The sequence below is a fragment of the Grammomys surdaster genome, unplaced genomic scaffold, assembly GCF_004785775.1.
Source record: "Grammomys surdaster isolate TR1022 unplaced genomic scaffold, NIH_TR_1.0 317, whole genome shotgun sequence".
NCBI classification, from domain to species: Eukaryota; Metazoa; Chordata; class Mammalia; order Rodentia; family Muridae; genus Grammomys; species Grammomys surdaster.
In genome coordinates, this window is record NW_021604736.1 from 1,828,995 (window position 1) to 1,847,236 (window position 18,242).

The 18,242-nt window shown below is 44.1% G+C and overlaps 1 protein-coding gene across 2 annotated transcripts in view; it reads left to right on the forward strand.

Moving 5' to 3' along the window:
* Window positions 1-18,242, forward strand: part of Arhgap26 (Rho GTPase activating protein 26) — a 387,278-nt gene that overhangs the window by 302,406 nt on the left and 66,630 nt on the right. For both annotated transcript variants that reach the window (XM_028777886.1, XM_028777885.1), the window contains exons 19-20: window positions 964-1,102; window positions 12,134-12,284. In XM_028777886.1, the coding sequence (XP_028633719.1) occupies window positions 964-1,102; window positions 12,134-12,284 (290 nt within the window). The remainder of the gene's footprint in view (window positions 1-963; window positions 1,103-12,133; window positions 12,285-18,242) is intronic.

Genomic DNA, 18,242 nt, shown 5'->3' on the forward strand with positions numbered 1-18,242 from the left:
TGAGAGATGGCACCCTTACCTCAGGTACACAGTGTGAGAGATGGCACTCTTACCTCAGGTACACACTGTGAGTGATGGCACCCTTACCTCTCATCCACACTATGATAGACTACATCCTTAACTCACATCTATATTATAACAGACTATACCCTTATATCATAAATCAAACTCCTTTAAGTTGATTTCTACCTGGTATTTGTCATAACAATTAAAAGAGTAGCTACTCCACGTGGTCTTAAGTAATAACAACAAAATGATTTTTAAAAACATGTAAGGATACAAAACCTTAAAAGTTATAATCTGCAAATAATGAAACTGTGAGGGATTTATTTTTTTAGACTTTTGTACATTTTCCAAATTGGTACATGTATGCACATGCGTGTGTGTGTGTGTGTGTGTGTGTGTATGTGTATCAGTCACCCGCCTCTGTCCTTTGAAATATGATAAAGCTCATCTTCACAGTTAACACAGAGGTGATAAAGGAATAAGGTTGTATTCACTGAGGATAGTGGTAAGGAGGAAAAATGTGCCCTGTTCTGTGTCAATTTGGGAACATAATTTAAATATGTTTTATGGTCTGAAATAAGATTGTGAAGCAGTTGTAAATAGCTGGGGATGAGACCCAGTGAAGAAAGGAAGGGCATTTGGATTAATTGGTTCTGGACCAAGGCAGTAAAACACCTTCACTGTTAGCAGATAACGGTTTATCTCTGTTTCTTTTTAGTCCCTTGCATACATCAGAAAGGATTTAAAGGAGTTGTGAACTCTAGGATCAGTTCCTAGAGAAAGTGCCCAAAGCTGCTTCATAGAAGTGTCTCTGTGGAGGCCAACAAATGCTGGAGGCCTTTCCTAGCTTTTCCTCCCTGTTCTAAGTCACCACCAAGCTCCTGGTCATAATGATGCAGGCCTTAGCTTTCTTCCTAGCTCATAGAACTGTGTAACTTTTGTCACCCTGATGTGCAGATATTCAACACGGTACCTGATGTGCCTCTCACCAACGCCCAGCTACACCTGTCCCGGAAGAAAAGCAGCGACTCGAAGCCCCCATCCTGCAGCGAGAGGCCCCTGACGCTCTTCCATGCTGTTCCATCCACAGAAAAACGTGAGTCTTTGCTACCCAGGGACAGCATAATATTTGGAGACATCCCTGTTGCCTCCATAGCTTGCTATGGGCATCATTAGCCTTACTGTGTGCTGCTGGCCTTTGGTATCCTGAAGGCTCTGTCTTCTTGTGTCCTGCCTGGTTCCATTGCTGAGAAAGGTACCTGGGCAAGAAGCTGAGCCTCTTCTCTCTGCTGCATAGCAGGATCTTGGCTCTGGTGCTGCTTGAGGTCCCACCTTTGTTGGCAGGTCATAGAAACCAGTCCTCCCCTAACTTGGTATGGAGTTATTATTGGAGGTGTCACATGTCCACTAGCATGTGCCTGTGGGAAGCAGGGCCTTCTGCTTACTCTTACTCTTCTCTGTGTTGACACCTTAACATATTTAGAATTAATTACTGAATTTAAGAATTACCTCCTCTCTGTTCCAAGTAGAAGAGAAATATCACCACAAAGGTACCAAACCTTTTTATCTCAAGACTTCTGAGTTCTTTGCAATAATTGAGGACAAGGCTCTAAAGTATACAGTCATGTTTCAATTTTTGTGACAAGAAATGTATGTCCTAGCAGTTGGGAGCAGAGGCAACAGGAGAGGATTTCTGCAAGTCTCAAACTAGCCTGATCCACATAGAATGTACCAGGCTAGCCAAAGCTGCATAGCACAAACCTGTAAATGTTCAAAGAGTAAGCAGTTAATCCATCACTGGAGTGAAGGCTTCATGATCTATTGGAGGTCAGCCTATATTGGTTTTTATTCCAGCTTTACCACAGTAGAGAGCATTGCCTCCTTCATCTTCAGTTTGCTTATCTGTAGGAGGGATAATGGTGCTCACCCTAGAGGGTAGACCTGAGGATTAACAAAATTATTCATTGCAGCATCTGACATAGGCTGCTACCCATAGACACCAAGATGGGTCCCAACATGCAGCTGACATTTCTGTGGCCTTCGTGGTCTGGGGATATAAGAAGAAGGCCTTGTGTGTAAGGAGCTCATGCTTGAGTGAGAGAATTAGTGCCCTGCTTCCAACAGCGATGTTCATAGAGAAGTGTGTAGCAAGGGTGTCCATATAATGTCCTGGCAGAAAGCTCCAAACTGCCCCAATGGGAAATCTGCCTCCATGGATGACTATGGATGACTTTTGGTGAGCCTCTGTCTTGGATTCTTACCAGTTAGGAACAGTGGTTTGCCACAATTTCCGATTGTTGCAGAGATCAGGGACTGGACCTGTTCTGTAAGCAGAGATGTGCAGGGTAGGAACTGAGGCCTTGAGCTCTGCTGGACAGCCTAGGGCTACTGTGAAAGTTAACACGTGTCGGATATGCCAGTGGCAGGGTCGGTCCTCAGTGGATGCTTGGATGGTGATGCTAACTCCTATGGTTGTGAAGGCTGATCTGTATGAGCAGAGACAGAGAGGACAGCGACCCCCTTACCTTGGGAAGGAAAGGGCTCATATCTGCCTTGTGTCATGTTGTTTTCTCTCTCAAGGTTTATATCCTATTAAAAAGTAGAAGCTTCTTCCTTATCATAACCTTCCTAAAATCAAACCTTTTCTGCCCTCAAAACCTCATTGCATTTTAAGATGTTTTGATTTCCCATAGTAAGGCCACACCTTGGGAGTTAGCAACATTTAGATTGCATCAAATACTTTGCTTTCATAAGTAAAGCTACTGTTACCATTCTTATATTTAAATGTGTTCATGTCTACTCAGATAATTTCCTTCATGTCAGTTCCTAAAAGGGTCTGAGGCCATGGACATGTTGGACTGTGCCCTGACATTGGCTTCCCTTCTAATCGTAGCCCATGTTCTTGAACATCTGCTGTGGGTTGGGGTGAGGGCAGCATTCTCTCCATAGTCTGCTCAGAACTTGGGCTCCTCTACATGTACCAGGGAACACTTGGAACAGGACTGACCTCATCCCCATCTGCTGAGGGAATAAGGCATCAGGCTACAGGGTAATGTGCTTCTCAGGTTTCCAGGAGCGCCCGGTCACCTAAGGTTTCATGCTAAGCAGTGTGCAGTGCAGATGGGGACAAGGCAGGCTGTGTCAGTCATTTTCCCCAGGCTTCAAGTAGTGCTGGGCTGTGGTCAGCCTAGAGTGGCAGCAGCCTTGGACCTAGTCCTGAAGCACACTTTACAGCACTGAGGGGAGGAGAGCAGAAATCAATTAGATCCTTGCCTGAGATTAGTGTTTATCACAGGAGGCAGAAGCCGAAAGTTAAGGAGGTGTGAAAGTAGGCCTATCTAAGCTGTAGAACAGGCTGCTGTGTCCTGGGTGCAGGCAATGAAGCAATACAGCTTCCTCCCAGTAACAGGAAATAGGATTACAATCTTCAGCTGCTTGGATTTTAGCAGAGGGCCTAGCTTCTTATAAAAGGCATTTCAATAGAAAAGTCTACATGTGCATGTATATATGTGTACCTGTGCCTGTGTGTGCATTGTTTGGGTGGTGTATGTTAATGTAAAGCTATGTGTATTTTATAGTAAATAAATGCATTTGGGCATTTACTTTCTTCTGAGAAATGCGATGGTCCCAGGCTGCTGTGGAAAGCTAAGCAGGGGCTTCAGAGTGGAAGGTACAAGGAGCTGTGGGCCAGGAGATGGGAAGCTTTGATGTGATCGGGTTTTGTTGTCGCTGTCACCAGTAGGTGACAGTGCACTATAGTTTCCATATACTTCACCCTCCTTTTTGTTCAGTTTATTGACAAAGGCAGAACACTTTGTCAAAGCAACCTGTGGAGCGAAGGCACAGGTCAGGAGTATACCAGCAATTCATGAAAGCAATTTGTGTATTTCCATAGAATGACATCCTTCAAGTTAGGCCTCCTCACAAACCTAGCTCAGCGACTCCCAAATGTCTACCATGTACATCAACCTCCTCTTACTATGTGGGCCACAATCACATTATTTGTGTGCGTTGCTTGTTTAACACATTTTAAATTGATTTTAAAACAACTCACTTGTTTGCACAGTTTCAACTTTGGTATCTGAAGTGTCTGAACACATGAATTTTGATGAATACATTACATTATCCTGTGAGATAAGTTCCTAGCTACTAAGTTAAAAGTATTCCTCCTCATTCCATCTCAGAATTACTTGCGGACCACCTGCAGAAAATGCTAAGTCTACAGACCTGGCTCCCTCTCAGTTTTAATCCACTCCAGTCTTCCCTCCTAATTTGTTCACTTGGCTAGAATTGAGCTCAGATGTTGACAGTGGACACTCACTGTTCATCTGACATGAGGTTTGTTGTGACACCTGTCTGTCACAGAGCCTATGCTGTTTGAAGACTTGTGCTAGGTGAACATAAAACATACAGTGTGTGCATATGCATGCATACCTCTCCTTTGTTTCACACTGGGCAAGTCTGGAATGGAGAAACGCATCTCCTCTTTTGTCTGTCTGTGTCTCTGATCTCTTTGGAGACCTGTTATGCTCCTGTTTCTTCTCTGCAACACCTGCAGTTTGATAGCAGTTGGGCAGCCCTTCTGCTCTCTGCAGGTGAGATGCTTGGCAGGAAGATTTAGGAACCATCCTCTGAGGTTCCAGTTGTTATTTTCAGTAGTTCATCACCCCTCTTTAAGGGTCTTGGTCTACAGAAGTTGAGACCCAATTTCTTTCTCTTAGACGTAAATCTGTACCAGTATGTGAGGCCTTATGTCATCATCATTGGCCTCCTTTACTGAAAGGACAGTTTTGAAGGTCACATTAAGAGTTATTTCATAGGCCTGGTCCTGCCTTTGCATCTTCACTTCTGACTCACAGAAGTGTCTTGAGTGCTAGATGGAACTCATCGACATGCATCTCATTTTCCAGGAGGAGTTTTTCCTTCTGCATGAGTGGACCAATAACACACCCACCCACACCACCCACAGGTGACTTAGGGCCTCCATTTTTGGAATGAGTGAAGTCTTCTCCAACTTGAGTTTTCTTTATCCTAAATGTGAAGCTGCATTTATGACAGTGGTGTCTTTGCAGGATGAGGAGCCAGGAAGTTTCTGCTGCTCTGATGTACGTGGAGAACTGGGTCAGTCTGAAGGCTTAGGCAGTACATGGTAAAAGTGGGGCTAGGGATGACATGGGAACAGACTCTGAGATGAAAGTTCTGGAATGAAGGGTGTGGTGAGATTTAGAAGCTGTTGCTACAACACATACAAACCATCAGAAAGCCACTGGATGTTGTTGTAGTGAGGAGGAGAAGGACTAGCTAGCAGAGTGGTCTGTGGTTGGTCAAGGAGTGTTTTCTGAAAGGTGGAATTTTGAGAAAGATACTGAAGGGATTGAGGTTTCCAATCTGGGCAGAGGCAATGACCCTATTTTCCAGCTTGAGGGAAATAAGATGTATATTTCAATGTTGCACTCAGGGTCATCCAGTAAAATAAAATCAAAGTAAGAAATATGTACCCAATCACTGTTCCCCAAAGCTACACTATTAATCATTCATGACCCAAATTTCTAGTTTCAGTGTGTGGGGTAAATCCTGGGAGACATGATTTGTTTGGTTAGGGACAACTGATATGCCCTGGTCTGGAAGACCAAGTATTTGCAGTTCTTCTCATGAATCTGGAAGTTACATTGCATTAGACTGGGGATCCAGTATGGAAGAATAAGTGGAACATTTTATAAAGAACTCTTGAGACCAAACTCTGAGGCTCATTCAGTAACAATGATAAAAGCAGTTATAGCTCAAGCAGTGTTCTAAGCCCATCATTATTTCTTCTCATCCCCTCAGTGGTAATCCTATGAGGTAGATACTGAGCTGTACTTTATAGGCAGATAAACCAAGACTGGAGACTTTAAGCAGAGAGCTAGAGTTTGTCACCCAGATGTCTTCTCTTTGCTACGCCATTTTATCATTGTAAGGGGACCTTCATCAGTTTTTGAGCCATAGAAGTGAAAAACCTTGCTTAGCTGAGATCCAGAAGCAGTAAAAGCCATCTGTGCTAGCTTCCTGGGATACTTCAGGGGCAGTTGAGCCATATTGAATGAGTTCTTTAATATGCAAACTGACAATCTATAGCCAGGTGGCAGCCTTCCCTTCTGACCCAGCACCAACCAGCACTGCTAAAGGCAGTAAGCATTTAGTGATGGTTTTAACATACTGGGCCAGGCGCTCTCATTTGTGATTGCTTCTGAACAGATGGAAGGAGGTTTTTCAACTGTGCTACCAGACGGAGGAAAGCAAGGGGGATTACTGTTTAACCCCCAGGTCTCCACATTGGTCACTGCACAGCAGAAACAGAGAACTGGTATATCTGAGTGAAGGGTAGTAACACCAAGTTGTACTTTTTCAGGGCAGCTATAGAAAGTAGAGCCAAAAGGACCAGAGAGAGCCTGGAGCACCTCTGTGATTTCTTCCAGGAGGCTACAGATTGACAACAAAGAGTGATCTTCTCCCCAATTTTTAGTATTTACACAAAGATGTTGAAGTGAGCTTCTTGGAACAATGGTTCCTAGACATTGGTGTGCATTACATTGTATGGAGCCTAGTAACAATATGGATGCTTCATCTTCTCCAGCACTGTTAGGGGCAGGAGATCTAGACTTTGGTTGCTACAGTAACTCAAGGTAGACCAAAAAAAGTGCTGATGCTTTCTTATTACCAGGCTACCCCTTGGGCTTCCTGAAAGAGAATTAAAGGGTCTGGCATGGTGACTGGGAGGGAGGAGAGGCCCTATAGTCAGGGTGAGTAGTTCTGACACCTGGAGGACAGTGCTCTGCCTTTCTGTACTTCTATTTTTTCATTTGTAAAACTGATTGTTAATAATGGCTGTCCTGGAGGCTAATTACCATAATTAAATGAGCCGGTGCCTGTAAAGTTCTTGACATGAGGCCTAGAACACAGTAAGCACCTAATAGCTGTTGTCTGTGATTATGATAATTATCACCAGACCACAGTGTCACCGTACCATTGCAAAGGAATATAGTTCCCTTCTGGTCCTGCAGATTCCCAAGGAGAGGCCTCCAGCATGGGAAATGTGGCTGCCCTGCTTCTAGAAACAGCTCCCTTAATGCTCAAGTACAAGCACATTAGAAACCTTGGCAGATGTTGTTCGTGTTGGTGGGGTGGATTAGGGATAGGAATGGATTCTTGGGCATTGTTTCATATGGATCATGTTAACTAGTTGCTGGGATTATAGCTTTGATTAATTCTTTTAGTTCAGCTAATACATCCTGGACCTTCTCCCAGACAGGCTCAGTGAGAAACTAAGAATTTAGCTTATGTATTTCTCATACATAAGTGTCTTCCTTGTTGAAAAATGGCTGGGAATTCACACAGTAGAGAAGCTTATGTAATGTCTTTTTCTGAGCAGTCAAAGCTGCAGCCTGTGCCATTTCTCAGGTTGCCTTTGGAGATCCTTATTGCTCTGGACACACGTGTTTGCTTTGGCAGATGATGTGTTTGATGTGTTTGTCCACATGGATTCCTGTTGTCACAGAGGCTCCAGAACGTGTAATGTGGCTCTTTGTTTAATTATGTGTGGTTTCTGTGTGTGGCTGAAAACCAAATAGTTGATGTTACCATTAAAACTGATGTGTAGAAGACAAATGATGATAAGGAAAGTTTTAGATAAGTCATTAAATATAGCAAAGGATATTATAGACCAAAGGATATTATAGGCTTCCATCTGTGTGTTATCATTATGAAAGTGAAGCAGATAGTGGGACATGAGGTGTGGGGTGTCTTTCTATTAAAAGACAACTATTCTCTCTCTCTCTTTCACTCTGTGTGTGTGTGTGTGTGTGTATGTATGTCTGTGTGTCCGTGTGTCTCTGCGTGTGTGTCTGACTCTGTATATGTATGCATGTATATTCATATGCTTTTATATATTTTCTTTATTGAAGAGGAATGCCTATTTACTACGTATTGATGTTTTCTTACTACATAGTTCTCCAATTGTATCATCTATTTACTGTCTCAAGCCAACTTATAATGATTCATGATATAAAAATAAGTAATACATAGTTTCTTACAAGCCGTCCACAGCAGGGTAGGCAGCAAAGTTGGCTCTGGGGAGAGTCCGCTTACCTCTCATCCTTCAATTCCCAGCATAGCCTTTAAGTGGAGGCTCTGCAGCTTTCAGTATGGGAGGACAGAGCCTCAGGATCAGGCTTCTCTATTGGGCCTGCATGCCTCATTCCTATGAATCAGTTCACTCCTAGGCCAGCCCTGTGCCTTCTCCACTCTCCACAAAATCCGCCTCTATTGACATCTTCCTCCTTTGCAAAGGCAAAAGTTATTATGAGCACCACAGAAGGTGTGTAAGCATACGCTGGCTACACTCCTTCTCACTCACCAAACCCTTGTTTGCCCATCAGTCACTGCGTGAGATACTGCTTATCTAAACACATTGCACGGACTGTTTATACCATTATTCCTATCATAGGGGCCTGGCCAAACGAGCAGGAGATCAGACCACCTTGGCTTTTCTTCTGGCGTGCTCTGCTCTGTTATCGGGAATGGAAGCTATAGTGTAAGAAAGGATCTGCACTGCACAGTCACGAAGTCTAGGTCTAAGCTCTTCCCATGTACTCGGGTGTTTCCCAGAGATGGCAAATTCAGAAACTGCTGTGCATTCATCATTTTTATTGCAAAATTCATTAAGCTGCCATGCTATTATCATCCTATCTTGTCAAGATGATGCATTGCAGACTTCATTGCAAAACTCTAATGAGCAGAGGAGAGTGTTCCTCTCTCCCAGCTATAGCACGAGAATGCCTCTGGGGGGTTTTGCTTGTGCCTCCCTGTACTCTGTGTAAAACTCTGGGTCTTTGCAAAGCTGCTGTCTGGTAACTCCCTTTTCTCCTCATGTTTGAGTGTGAAGAGGGGTGAGGTTGGAAGATTTGTCTCCGTGCAGAGTCATGGATCCTCTGGTTTTTTGATGTTGTGGAAAAATAACATGTTAGCCCAAATTTTGGCAGGCTGCTGCAGAGGGGGAAATGTCCTGTGAAGTGACAGGGATCTGTGTTTCATGTTTACCTTTCAGTTCTCTGTGTTCAGAGGGCCAGACAAGTTCAAGCCTGCCAAGACCTGTGCATTTGGCTTGGCTCAGTGATAAACAGACCCCACCTCCTGTGTTGGATGGAGTTGCCATTAGAGTGAATTGGAGACACTTAGTAAATATGAAGACTGCAGGAGCTTAGCTTCCTCGTTTCCATGGCAACCCCAGAACAAGTACAGCATCACCAAAATTACTCTGTGGCTTTCCATTTTTAGATGTAGTGATTTGGTTGCATACTTGTGTTTTCCACTCCTGATTTGTACAGAAAACATAAATGCTGCCCACAATCTCCAATGCTTTGGTTTCAAGGTCCCTGCCTGAAGCACCTGCAAAATTCAGTTCCACAAAACTACCTCTCTCCATTCCAGCAGAAGAAATTTTGATTGCATATTATTCTCTTACTTAATGTGTGGCTATCCATGAGCCTTTGGTGTGCAGAATGCATGGGCTATTCATCAGAAAAGTAGGTGACCTCTGACCTCACAGGTCATTTTAATAGACACTGTGTAGGCAGATAGCCTATGCTTACATTTGAGTAGTTTGTGTCATTAAGGACCAAGTCTATATCTACTGTCAGTGCTTTAAATTAGATTTTCATGAAAGCATGCAGCACATTTCAGATTCATATTTGTAACTGTCACTTTACCCCATTTCCTCGTCTCTGTGCTCTGGCTTTTGGTGACTGATACACAGGCATTCACTGACAACAAATGTGAGGAGGGAGAGCATTCTTACCAACTCTGGCTAGCCAAGGAGCACCCCTGAGAGCATGATTCATAACTAGTGGCTGCTCTCATTTGAAGTTGACTAGCATGTAACCCCCTTTCCTCTAGCAAGCTAGATGGCCCAATTCTAGCCTCTGACGGGGCTGCCAGAGCTGGCCTGAGTCATCCTGGACTCAAGAGTCCAGCTCCCTATGTGAAGGGTGCTTCCTTTTCATCCTGAGGACAGACGACTTCAACCCTTTATCTTCACTCTCAGGGGCAGGTACTCATTTGCCCACAGAGGATGTGGCCTCCTGTCTTAAGTGGCATGACTAAGTCATTTTCCTTTTATTCCCTAATTTATTCCAAATCCCCTCAAGTTTGTATTGGTGTCTTTGGCAGAACCACTGAATCATCCAGTTTGCTTTTGATTTTACTTCCCTGCCCTTTCTCTGGAGCTATCTTTACTTTCCTGTCCACCTTCCTACTTACTATCAAGACTGTCAGCATATCAGAAAACTTTCTCCTTAGTAGTTCTCAGTTGTCTCCTCTGAAGTTTTGGGGTGATGAGGCTTATACCCCTTCTGCTGTGGTGTCGAATCTGCTTCCTCAGCGGTCACTAGTATATGATGATGCAGGAGTTCTTTTTCTTCTTGGTAGTAAGTCCCTACTCACTAGCCCTGTTAGTCCTCCTCCTCCTGCACTCTTCCCTTCCCTCTTCCCTTATTTCTCCTCCTCTTCTCTTCCCTCTGTCCCTCCCCTCCCCTTCCCTCACCACTGAGCCACCTCTCCAGCCCCCAAAGGACAGAGGTTTTTTATGCTCTCATGCCTTAATTGACTAAAAGAGACCTGAGTTCAGGTGTTCCTCTGTAGATGCGCATGTCTGTCTATCTGCTGGAGATAGAGCATGTCTCTAACTTGTATGTGAAGGATCCAGAAGAATTGACCCACTTATTTCTCGACAAATGAAATAATTGCCAGCAAAATCAGTTGATTCCACTCCAGTGTGTCGAGAATGAGGGAAGGGACAGACATTCCGGGTCTGTCACATGCTGCCCCACCATGGTCCCCATGCCATTTAGCTGCATCATTCCCCCACATCTGTCAAGTCTTGTGTCCAAGGCTTTTAAGATGAGAAGAAACAGAAAGTTCTTCTCTTTGAGTGGTATTCCAATGTTTATAAAACACATTCCTGCGTATGATCCCACTTGATCCCCAGGACAGCACATGAGCTATTCAGGGCGGTCCTCACTCTCCCCATTTCACAGATTTATCCACATCCGAGGCTGTAGCAACTGTTCAGTGGTTACAAGCACGGGTTGCTCTCACTGAGAGCCTGGGTTCAATTCCAAGCACACACATGGGATTGGAGGAATCTATCAGGGCATGCATGTGAGGCACAGGCTCACATACAGGCAAAGCAACCATAAACACAAAATAAAAATTAAAAAAGTCTTAAGCTGAAGAAGAATCTGAGGTCCCATGGGATGGATGTCCCTGAGGTCACATTGCCAGTCACAGGCAAACTTTTGGAGATACTTTGGGTTCCCATTTTCTGAGTTGGTAATAATTAGTAATTTCCAAATATGAGTGTGTGGCTTGTACCGTGGGTTCAATTTTTTGTATTTCATTGGCAGACAGTTGTGCAGCTCTTACATCTCTGTTTATTACCTTAATTTACCTTGAAGCTAAACCTCAGATGTGCGACTCCAGAAGTAGACTGATGTTTCTAGGGTGTAGCCAGCAAGTTAGCCTGGAAGTTGATGACCAAATTGATATTCTGTGTTGATGCACTGTAGATCTGACCTAAGCAGTCAGGCAATGTTAGAGGCAGGAGTTTTAGAAGAAAGTATGGCAAGGAGTCTATGAGGGTCTCTCTGTGTCCTCATCATCTGTGAATCAAAAGAAGGCACAAGTTAAGATGAAGTGGTATGTTAATGTCTTAGAAGGAAAGAGCCGGACATACTACAGGTGGGGTTACAGCTCTTCAACACAAGAAAGAGCCTTTGTTTTAAAGCAATGATCTACCCCTCCCCACACACACATTGCCACTCTTAACTTGTATCCTTTTCTATGACCCATTTTTTATTATATGGCTGACTTGTTCATTTTCGCCAAGTCGGCACTGAACTAATTCTTCTGCCTCTACTTTCTGAATATTAAGAATACAAGCACGTGCTACTGTGCCTGGCTCCTGTGTGCCTGTATTCAAAGCATCAGATATTTTAAGTTAGTCTCCATATTTGTAAATTGGTGTATGGATGGGAGCAACCTCTCCCTATTCTATTAACATTCATATGGGCCTTTTTGTCATTTTTCTCTGCAGAGGAGCAGAGGAACAGCATCATCAACTCCAGTTTGGAATCAGTCTCCTCGAGTGCAAACAGCATCCTTAACTCTAGCAGCAGCCTGCAGCCCAATATGAATTCCAGCGACTCAAACCTGGATGTAGTCAAGCCTACTCGGCCCAATTCACTGTGAGTATGATAGCCCACATCTCCTACCCACTGGCCTCCAACATCTGTCCTACCAGAATTTCCCTGGCTCAGCCTGACTTTGGGTTATTGTTCCATGAACATGATTTCCACCTTCTCCCTGAGCTTGGAACTTGCCTGATTTGTTGTGATTCTTTCTTAAGCATCATCAGCACAAAGGAGCGTCTTAACATACTGCTTCTTAGCCTTGATCTGTGAAGCGCTATTCTGCTGAGATGGCTTTGCTGATGCTGTTGCCTGTGCTAGCTACGTGAAAAGCGATTTTCTTCAGTGTTACAACATCAAGGAACTTAGCAGATGAGTAACTGAGTCCGTTTTGCTCATTCATGTTGTCTCAGTTTTCCATCCCCTGACAACGCTGGCGATGTTTGATGCTACTTCTGTGTCTGCCTCCATACAGAAGAGTGCTTGGTATGGAGCAGCCCTGTGTGTCTTCTCATTATCAAACTTTAGTGTAATTGTGACCTTTCACTAGGGACTATAAAACGAAAGAGTCATTTCAGTTTTTATTCCATCCGGGGCTTTGAGCATTTGTAGCTAAGATAAAGTATTGGGGATAGTTGTCCAATCCTCCCCAGAAACTATTCAACCAGGGCCGGAAAGCTCTGTCTTGTGACTTCAGCACACATTGCTCAGCATGCTTCTTAGACCACCCTATAAATCCTGTCAGCTAGGATCTTTTTGGAAAGAATGTGAGATTTGACCAGAGCAGCTGGACGCTCAGCCGCCAGCTGTAGAGGAGTCAGGAAGCTGTTGACTTCGCTTTTCTCTAGTGAAAACAGATTGAGCCTCAGCCCCAGGCTATTTGCAAGCAGTTATTTCTCTTGGTTAGACACCAATTTCAGGATGACACAGGACAGCAGCACCTTTTCCCTGTTCCTCAGCATGGTGTTCTGTGATAGCATCCTAAGGTCCCCCTGGACTTCAGATGTATGTGCCATCCACAAAATGGGCCCAATATTGGTTCTAGAACAAACTAAGGGTTATTAAACGCTTAAGGAGAAAAACAACTCCGAAGCAGCCTTCTAAAGTGTTTATAATAAGCATGTAGCCACAGCCTGAGGTGAAATCTAAAACCAAGCAAGGTAGGGCTCATCGTGGTTGTGAGCAGCTTAAGTCACGACATCCAGGAAGTCTAATTGCCTAATTGCTGTCGTTCTGTCTCATGCATAGTGCGTGTATTCACCACGGAGTTGACCAGTGTCTCCAGAGCATAGAGTAGTTGAAGTTCTCTGGCTTGTATACAGTCTCCTGTGCTTCTCTATAGCTGGACTTGCTATATGCCTTCTCGAGCTCTTGTGCACATGCTTCTCCAGCCATTAAATAACTCTTTCACCCCTATAATACCACTCTTCTCCCTGCTTCTTCCTCCTACCCTACTCCTTCCTTGGTCCTCTCAGCTCCTTTTTGTTTAAATCGGTGAACCTAGCATATGTTACAGCTATTCCTTGTGTGGTATGAGCGTCGCTGAAACACTATCTGATTTTCCCAACCAACACCAACCAGTGGTCTTTAATCTTTGTTTCTAGCAGCTGGTAGCTTCAGCCCCTGAGTCACCACTGAGTACAGCATGTACCAAGAGATAGTTTAGCAGCTAAATGCAAAGGGGATATGTCTTGTAAGCCGAGCTGGAGGAGGGGCCTTGGAATATCTTGAGGATATCTGTATGTGATTGAGTTTTTATCATTTAGTGTGATCATTTAGCATGAAATCCAGAGTTATTCATCGATTGGTTGATTGGTTGATTGATTGATTGATTTCCTAGTTTAGATTCAGGGCTTTTCAGTGAATGGAAGGTGACATCAGGAATAGTTGTACCTGCTTGTCTTTAGAAGAGGGTGGAGTACAACTCTGACTCTATCTCGCACAAGACTGCTGTCCCCAAGCTGAGCGAGTCACTGGCTCATTCCTGTGGATCTGGAGGTTAGAAAGAAGATGTAGTGGACTTGCCAGCAGGGTACCCAGCTTTCTCTTTCCTCTATGAAGGCTATGCCAAAGTCTCTAGGAACTCTGCAGCACGTTCATTGGCCATTTGCTAAGTCCAAAACATGTCCTTGATTCTTGCCTTCGAAGCTTTTCAGCCTAGAATTGGCCTGGGTAGACCACAGATGGCAGTTAAGTAGTCCTGACAAACGAAAGTCACTGCTTCCCTTGAGTAAATTGACTCTCAGATGTCTGTCGGCACACTGTGCTGTGGTGCCTGGGCTGGGTCACAACCTACCCTTCACTTCTCCCAGCCTTGTTTCTTCTGAGCTGTTTGGAAGCATGTGATGCAGATGGAAACAAAAATGTGGCTGATGTGGGGGTGGAGATTATCATTCATCTGCCTATTGATTAGGTATAATGTAAGGATCAAGTCACCAGGAAACTACTTGCTCTTTTTAGTTCACTCATCTCCCCCCACCACCACCATTTTTTCCTAACATGCTGATTGATCATCATAACCATGTAGAAATCATAATGAAAGAAACATGTTTATTACTCATAATCTGTTACTCAGATGCCACAGCTAGTTCAGGACATGGAGGCCTCTTGTTGGTGTGAGCATAAAGCTCCCTTGAACATCCAAGTCAGCGTTGCCAGCAGTCTACCCATCCTAGGACATGGCTGCTGTGTGTCAATCTTGGGCAGCTCCTCACCTAGCTTCCTGCAGTAGCCAGGTTTCTCCCGAGGACCAAAGGGCAGCTGATAATCTAGCAATAATGTCTAGCTGGTCTGCAAATGTCAGCAAATCTTGTTGAGCCTATTTTGTGCCCAGGCCTCTGTAAAGCTACTTACGGTAAACCAGAAGAGCAGAATTCTTGCCCTTCCTGAATTTACACTCAGACTGAGAAGGGTAGACAGGACATGGCAGAGCTGCATGGGACTTGCAGCTCGCAGTTTCAGAGTCAGTGTAATCTGAGTATTTGGTCACATCCATCAGGTGGACGTAATGAGAAAAGAGAGGTAGAGAAAGTATGAGCTAGGCAGGTGGGCAGATCTAGGTGGATGTGACAAGGAAGTCCAGTTAATCCAGCATGGACTGACAGCCTACGGACAGGCGTGCTGGAGGGAAGTGGCTGGGTTGGGGGAGGCAATTAGCCACCCTTTAAAGCCAAGAAATTCTCTATATAAAAAAATCTATATTTCATTCTGGGCATGGACATTAAAAACAAAACATTATCCTGACATAAATCTTCTACTTTCACATACATTAACTTCAAGTGGATTGTCAGTCTGAGCATAGAACACAAAGCTCTGAGGCACCTGGATGACCTTGGCAGTGGTGATAACTTTTCCCAGATGCGTGATATGTGAAAGGAAACATTGTTGCTACAACTTCCTTTAAACTAAAACTTATTTTAAAAAACTAATAAAGCTAAGAGAACAAGGAATAAATTACGGAGTAGAAAAAAAATTGTGAAGCATGTATCTGATAAAGGATTGGTATCCAAGACACACAAAGATCTCATAAAACTCAAGGGTAAGTAAAAGGCAAACACAACAAAAATATGGACAAGAAATCTGAAAAGATACCTCCCCAAAGACGAACAATCAGATAGCTAATAAGCAAATGGAACCATGTTTCCATCATATGTCACAGGGAAATGAAAGCCAAAGATACTGCACTCGTCAACACAGCCAACATCCCAGAACAAACCCTGTCAGTGAGGATGGCAGAGGCAGCAGCTTCCACTCACTGCTGGTGGGAACACAGGGTAGCACGTTCACTTGGGAAGAAAACCTTGTGTCTCTTATGAAATTAAGCATACTTTACCATATGGCCTAAGTAAGGCTTCTCAGTGTTTCACCAAGCTGGATGAAAACTTACAGACACAAACATCCACCGGGGATTTTTAACAGGCTGATTCATGACTGCCAAAGCTTGGAGGCAATGGGGAGATCTGTCAGTAGATAAGGTAAAAATCTATTGACATATACTTTTTAAAGTACAAATTTTCAACTTCTTTTCAAAAAGAAGAAGACTATCTGCATGTAACCCATGTTAAACTTGACAGGAGATGGCCTGCTTCACTCCTTACCCCTCTACCTGTAGGCCTTTGATAGATTAAATGAGGGCCAGGATCTATGCTGCCCTTCTTAAAGCTAAGAGTCTGGAATCTGGCTATGCCTGGTGCCCCATAGGATGTGGTAAAATTGGCTCAGAATGACTTCCAAGCCTTGGCCAAAATGCCTCATAGCTCTCTATGTCTCGATCCTGGGACCTAGCTATCATGTACAGCAGTGGGTCTAACCTTGGGCATGACAGCTATCTCAGAAAGAAGCCAGTGTCTCATCTAACCCCACCCCTGGCCACCAGTCATTTGAATACAGGCACATGAATTAGTCTAGGCATGACTTACAACAAAGCTGCTTGTAGGTTTGTGATGAATCCTGTGTCATGGTTGTATTAAACCATTAAGTTTAAGAGTGGTTTAATAAACAGCAGTAGTTAACTAATGCAAGGCCTGTGGTTTTATCATCTAGTGCTGTGTGGAGCTGAGATACTTGGAGAGATAGAAACACGTGGAAACATTCTAGCTTGTAGCAGGGTGCTGTGTCTCAGATTTTAGAATCCAGTAAAGAAAATATCTCAAAATGAGATTCCAAGACAATAAGAAACAAAATAAAATCTGGGGCTAACAGTTGAAGCCAACAAGGAGGATGGCTCAACCACTGGGATGGAAAGTAAGAAACCTTAGATTTACATTCTGGCACCAATATAGATTGCCCCTGAGTGTCTACCCTCAGTCCTGGGGCCTTGTGGAAAAATGGGACCAGTGCACATCCAAGAATGCAGGTTATCCAGTAGGTGCTTTCAGGTGGCTCCCAGAGTAAACTCAATCCTTCCACAGTGATCAAGAGAGCTGGTATCTGCCCAGTGCTTATAAGAAGGCAGTGATGTTTTTAAAGGGAAGCAGACAAATACTGACTAACGCAGTACACACAGATTAATGCCCCCAGTTAGAAACTCCTAGGCACATCTTCTTTCAGACTGCACAGGCAGAGGGAGAAAGGCAAGATTGAAAAGGCCTTCAGGGGACAATCACACTAATGGCAGAGGCTGGCATAGGCATTCTGGCTGTCTAAGTGGTTCTTACTCCCTTCCCCCCAAATAACTCACTGGCCAGTAACTTTACAAGTAAGACTAATTTTCTCTTCTTTACTCTTAACCACAATACACCATATGCATTTCCTAGTTGTTTTCATTGACCTAAAAGGTGTGCACATGCTAAATACATAACAGAGTCTGTCTGCCAGAGTCGGCTGGCCTCATGTACTAGGGCCAGCAAGCCGTGGGCCAGAAGGCTCTAGAGAGGATGTATGTAGCCTGCTTCTGGGTAGAATGGCTTCTCAGAAGCACTCCAGGCTTTCCTTCATTTGGATCTGTTGCTCTCTGATGAGGTTTGGGGGAGGCTTGCTTAGAGAGATATCTCAACACTTTTATTTAGCTTGTATTCATTTGTTCAACATACATTCAGCCAACATCAGGTGAATACCTACTGTCAGCAGGTTTTCCTAGTCATGAAATACAGTAATTTACAAACAAAGGGGAAGGGCATGTAAAGAAGAGACAGAAAGAGCAGCAGAGTATGCTTACCCTTCACTAGGTGCTGGGTTCAATACCAGTCCACCCCTCCCCAGAAATCAAAAGCAAGCAAGGCGATTTCTGATTCTATGGGTTTTATATTCCACAGGAAATAAATAGAGACTGGAAAAAATAAGTGAGTTCTGTGAAGAAAACCCACAGAGACTAAAGGAGACAGGTTTGAAGGACAAGAGGAAAGTGACTCTCTCTCTCTCTCTCTCTCTCTCTCTCTCTCTCTCTGTCTTTCTCTTTCTCTGTGTCTCCCTCTCTGTCTTTCTGTCTCTGTCTCTCTCTCCCTCTCCCTCTCTCCCTCTCTCCCTCTCCCCCTCTCCCCCTCTCCCCCTCTCCCCCTCTTTCCCTCCCTCCCTTTC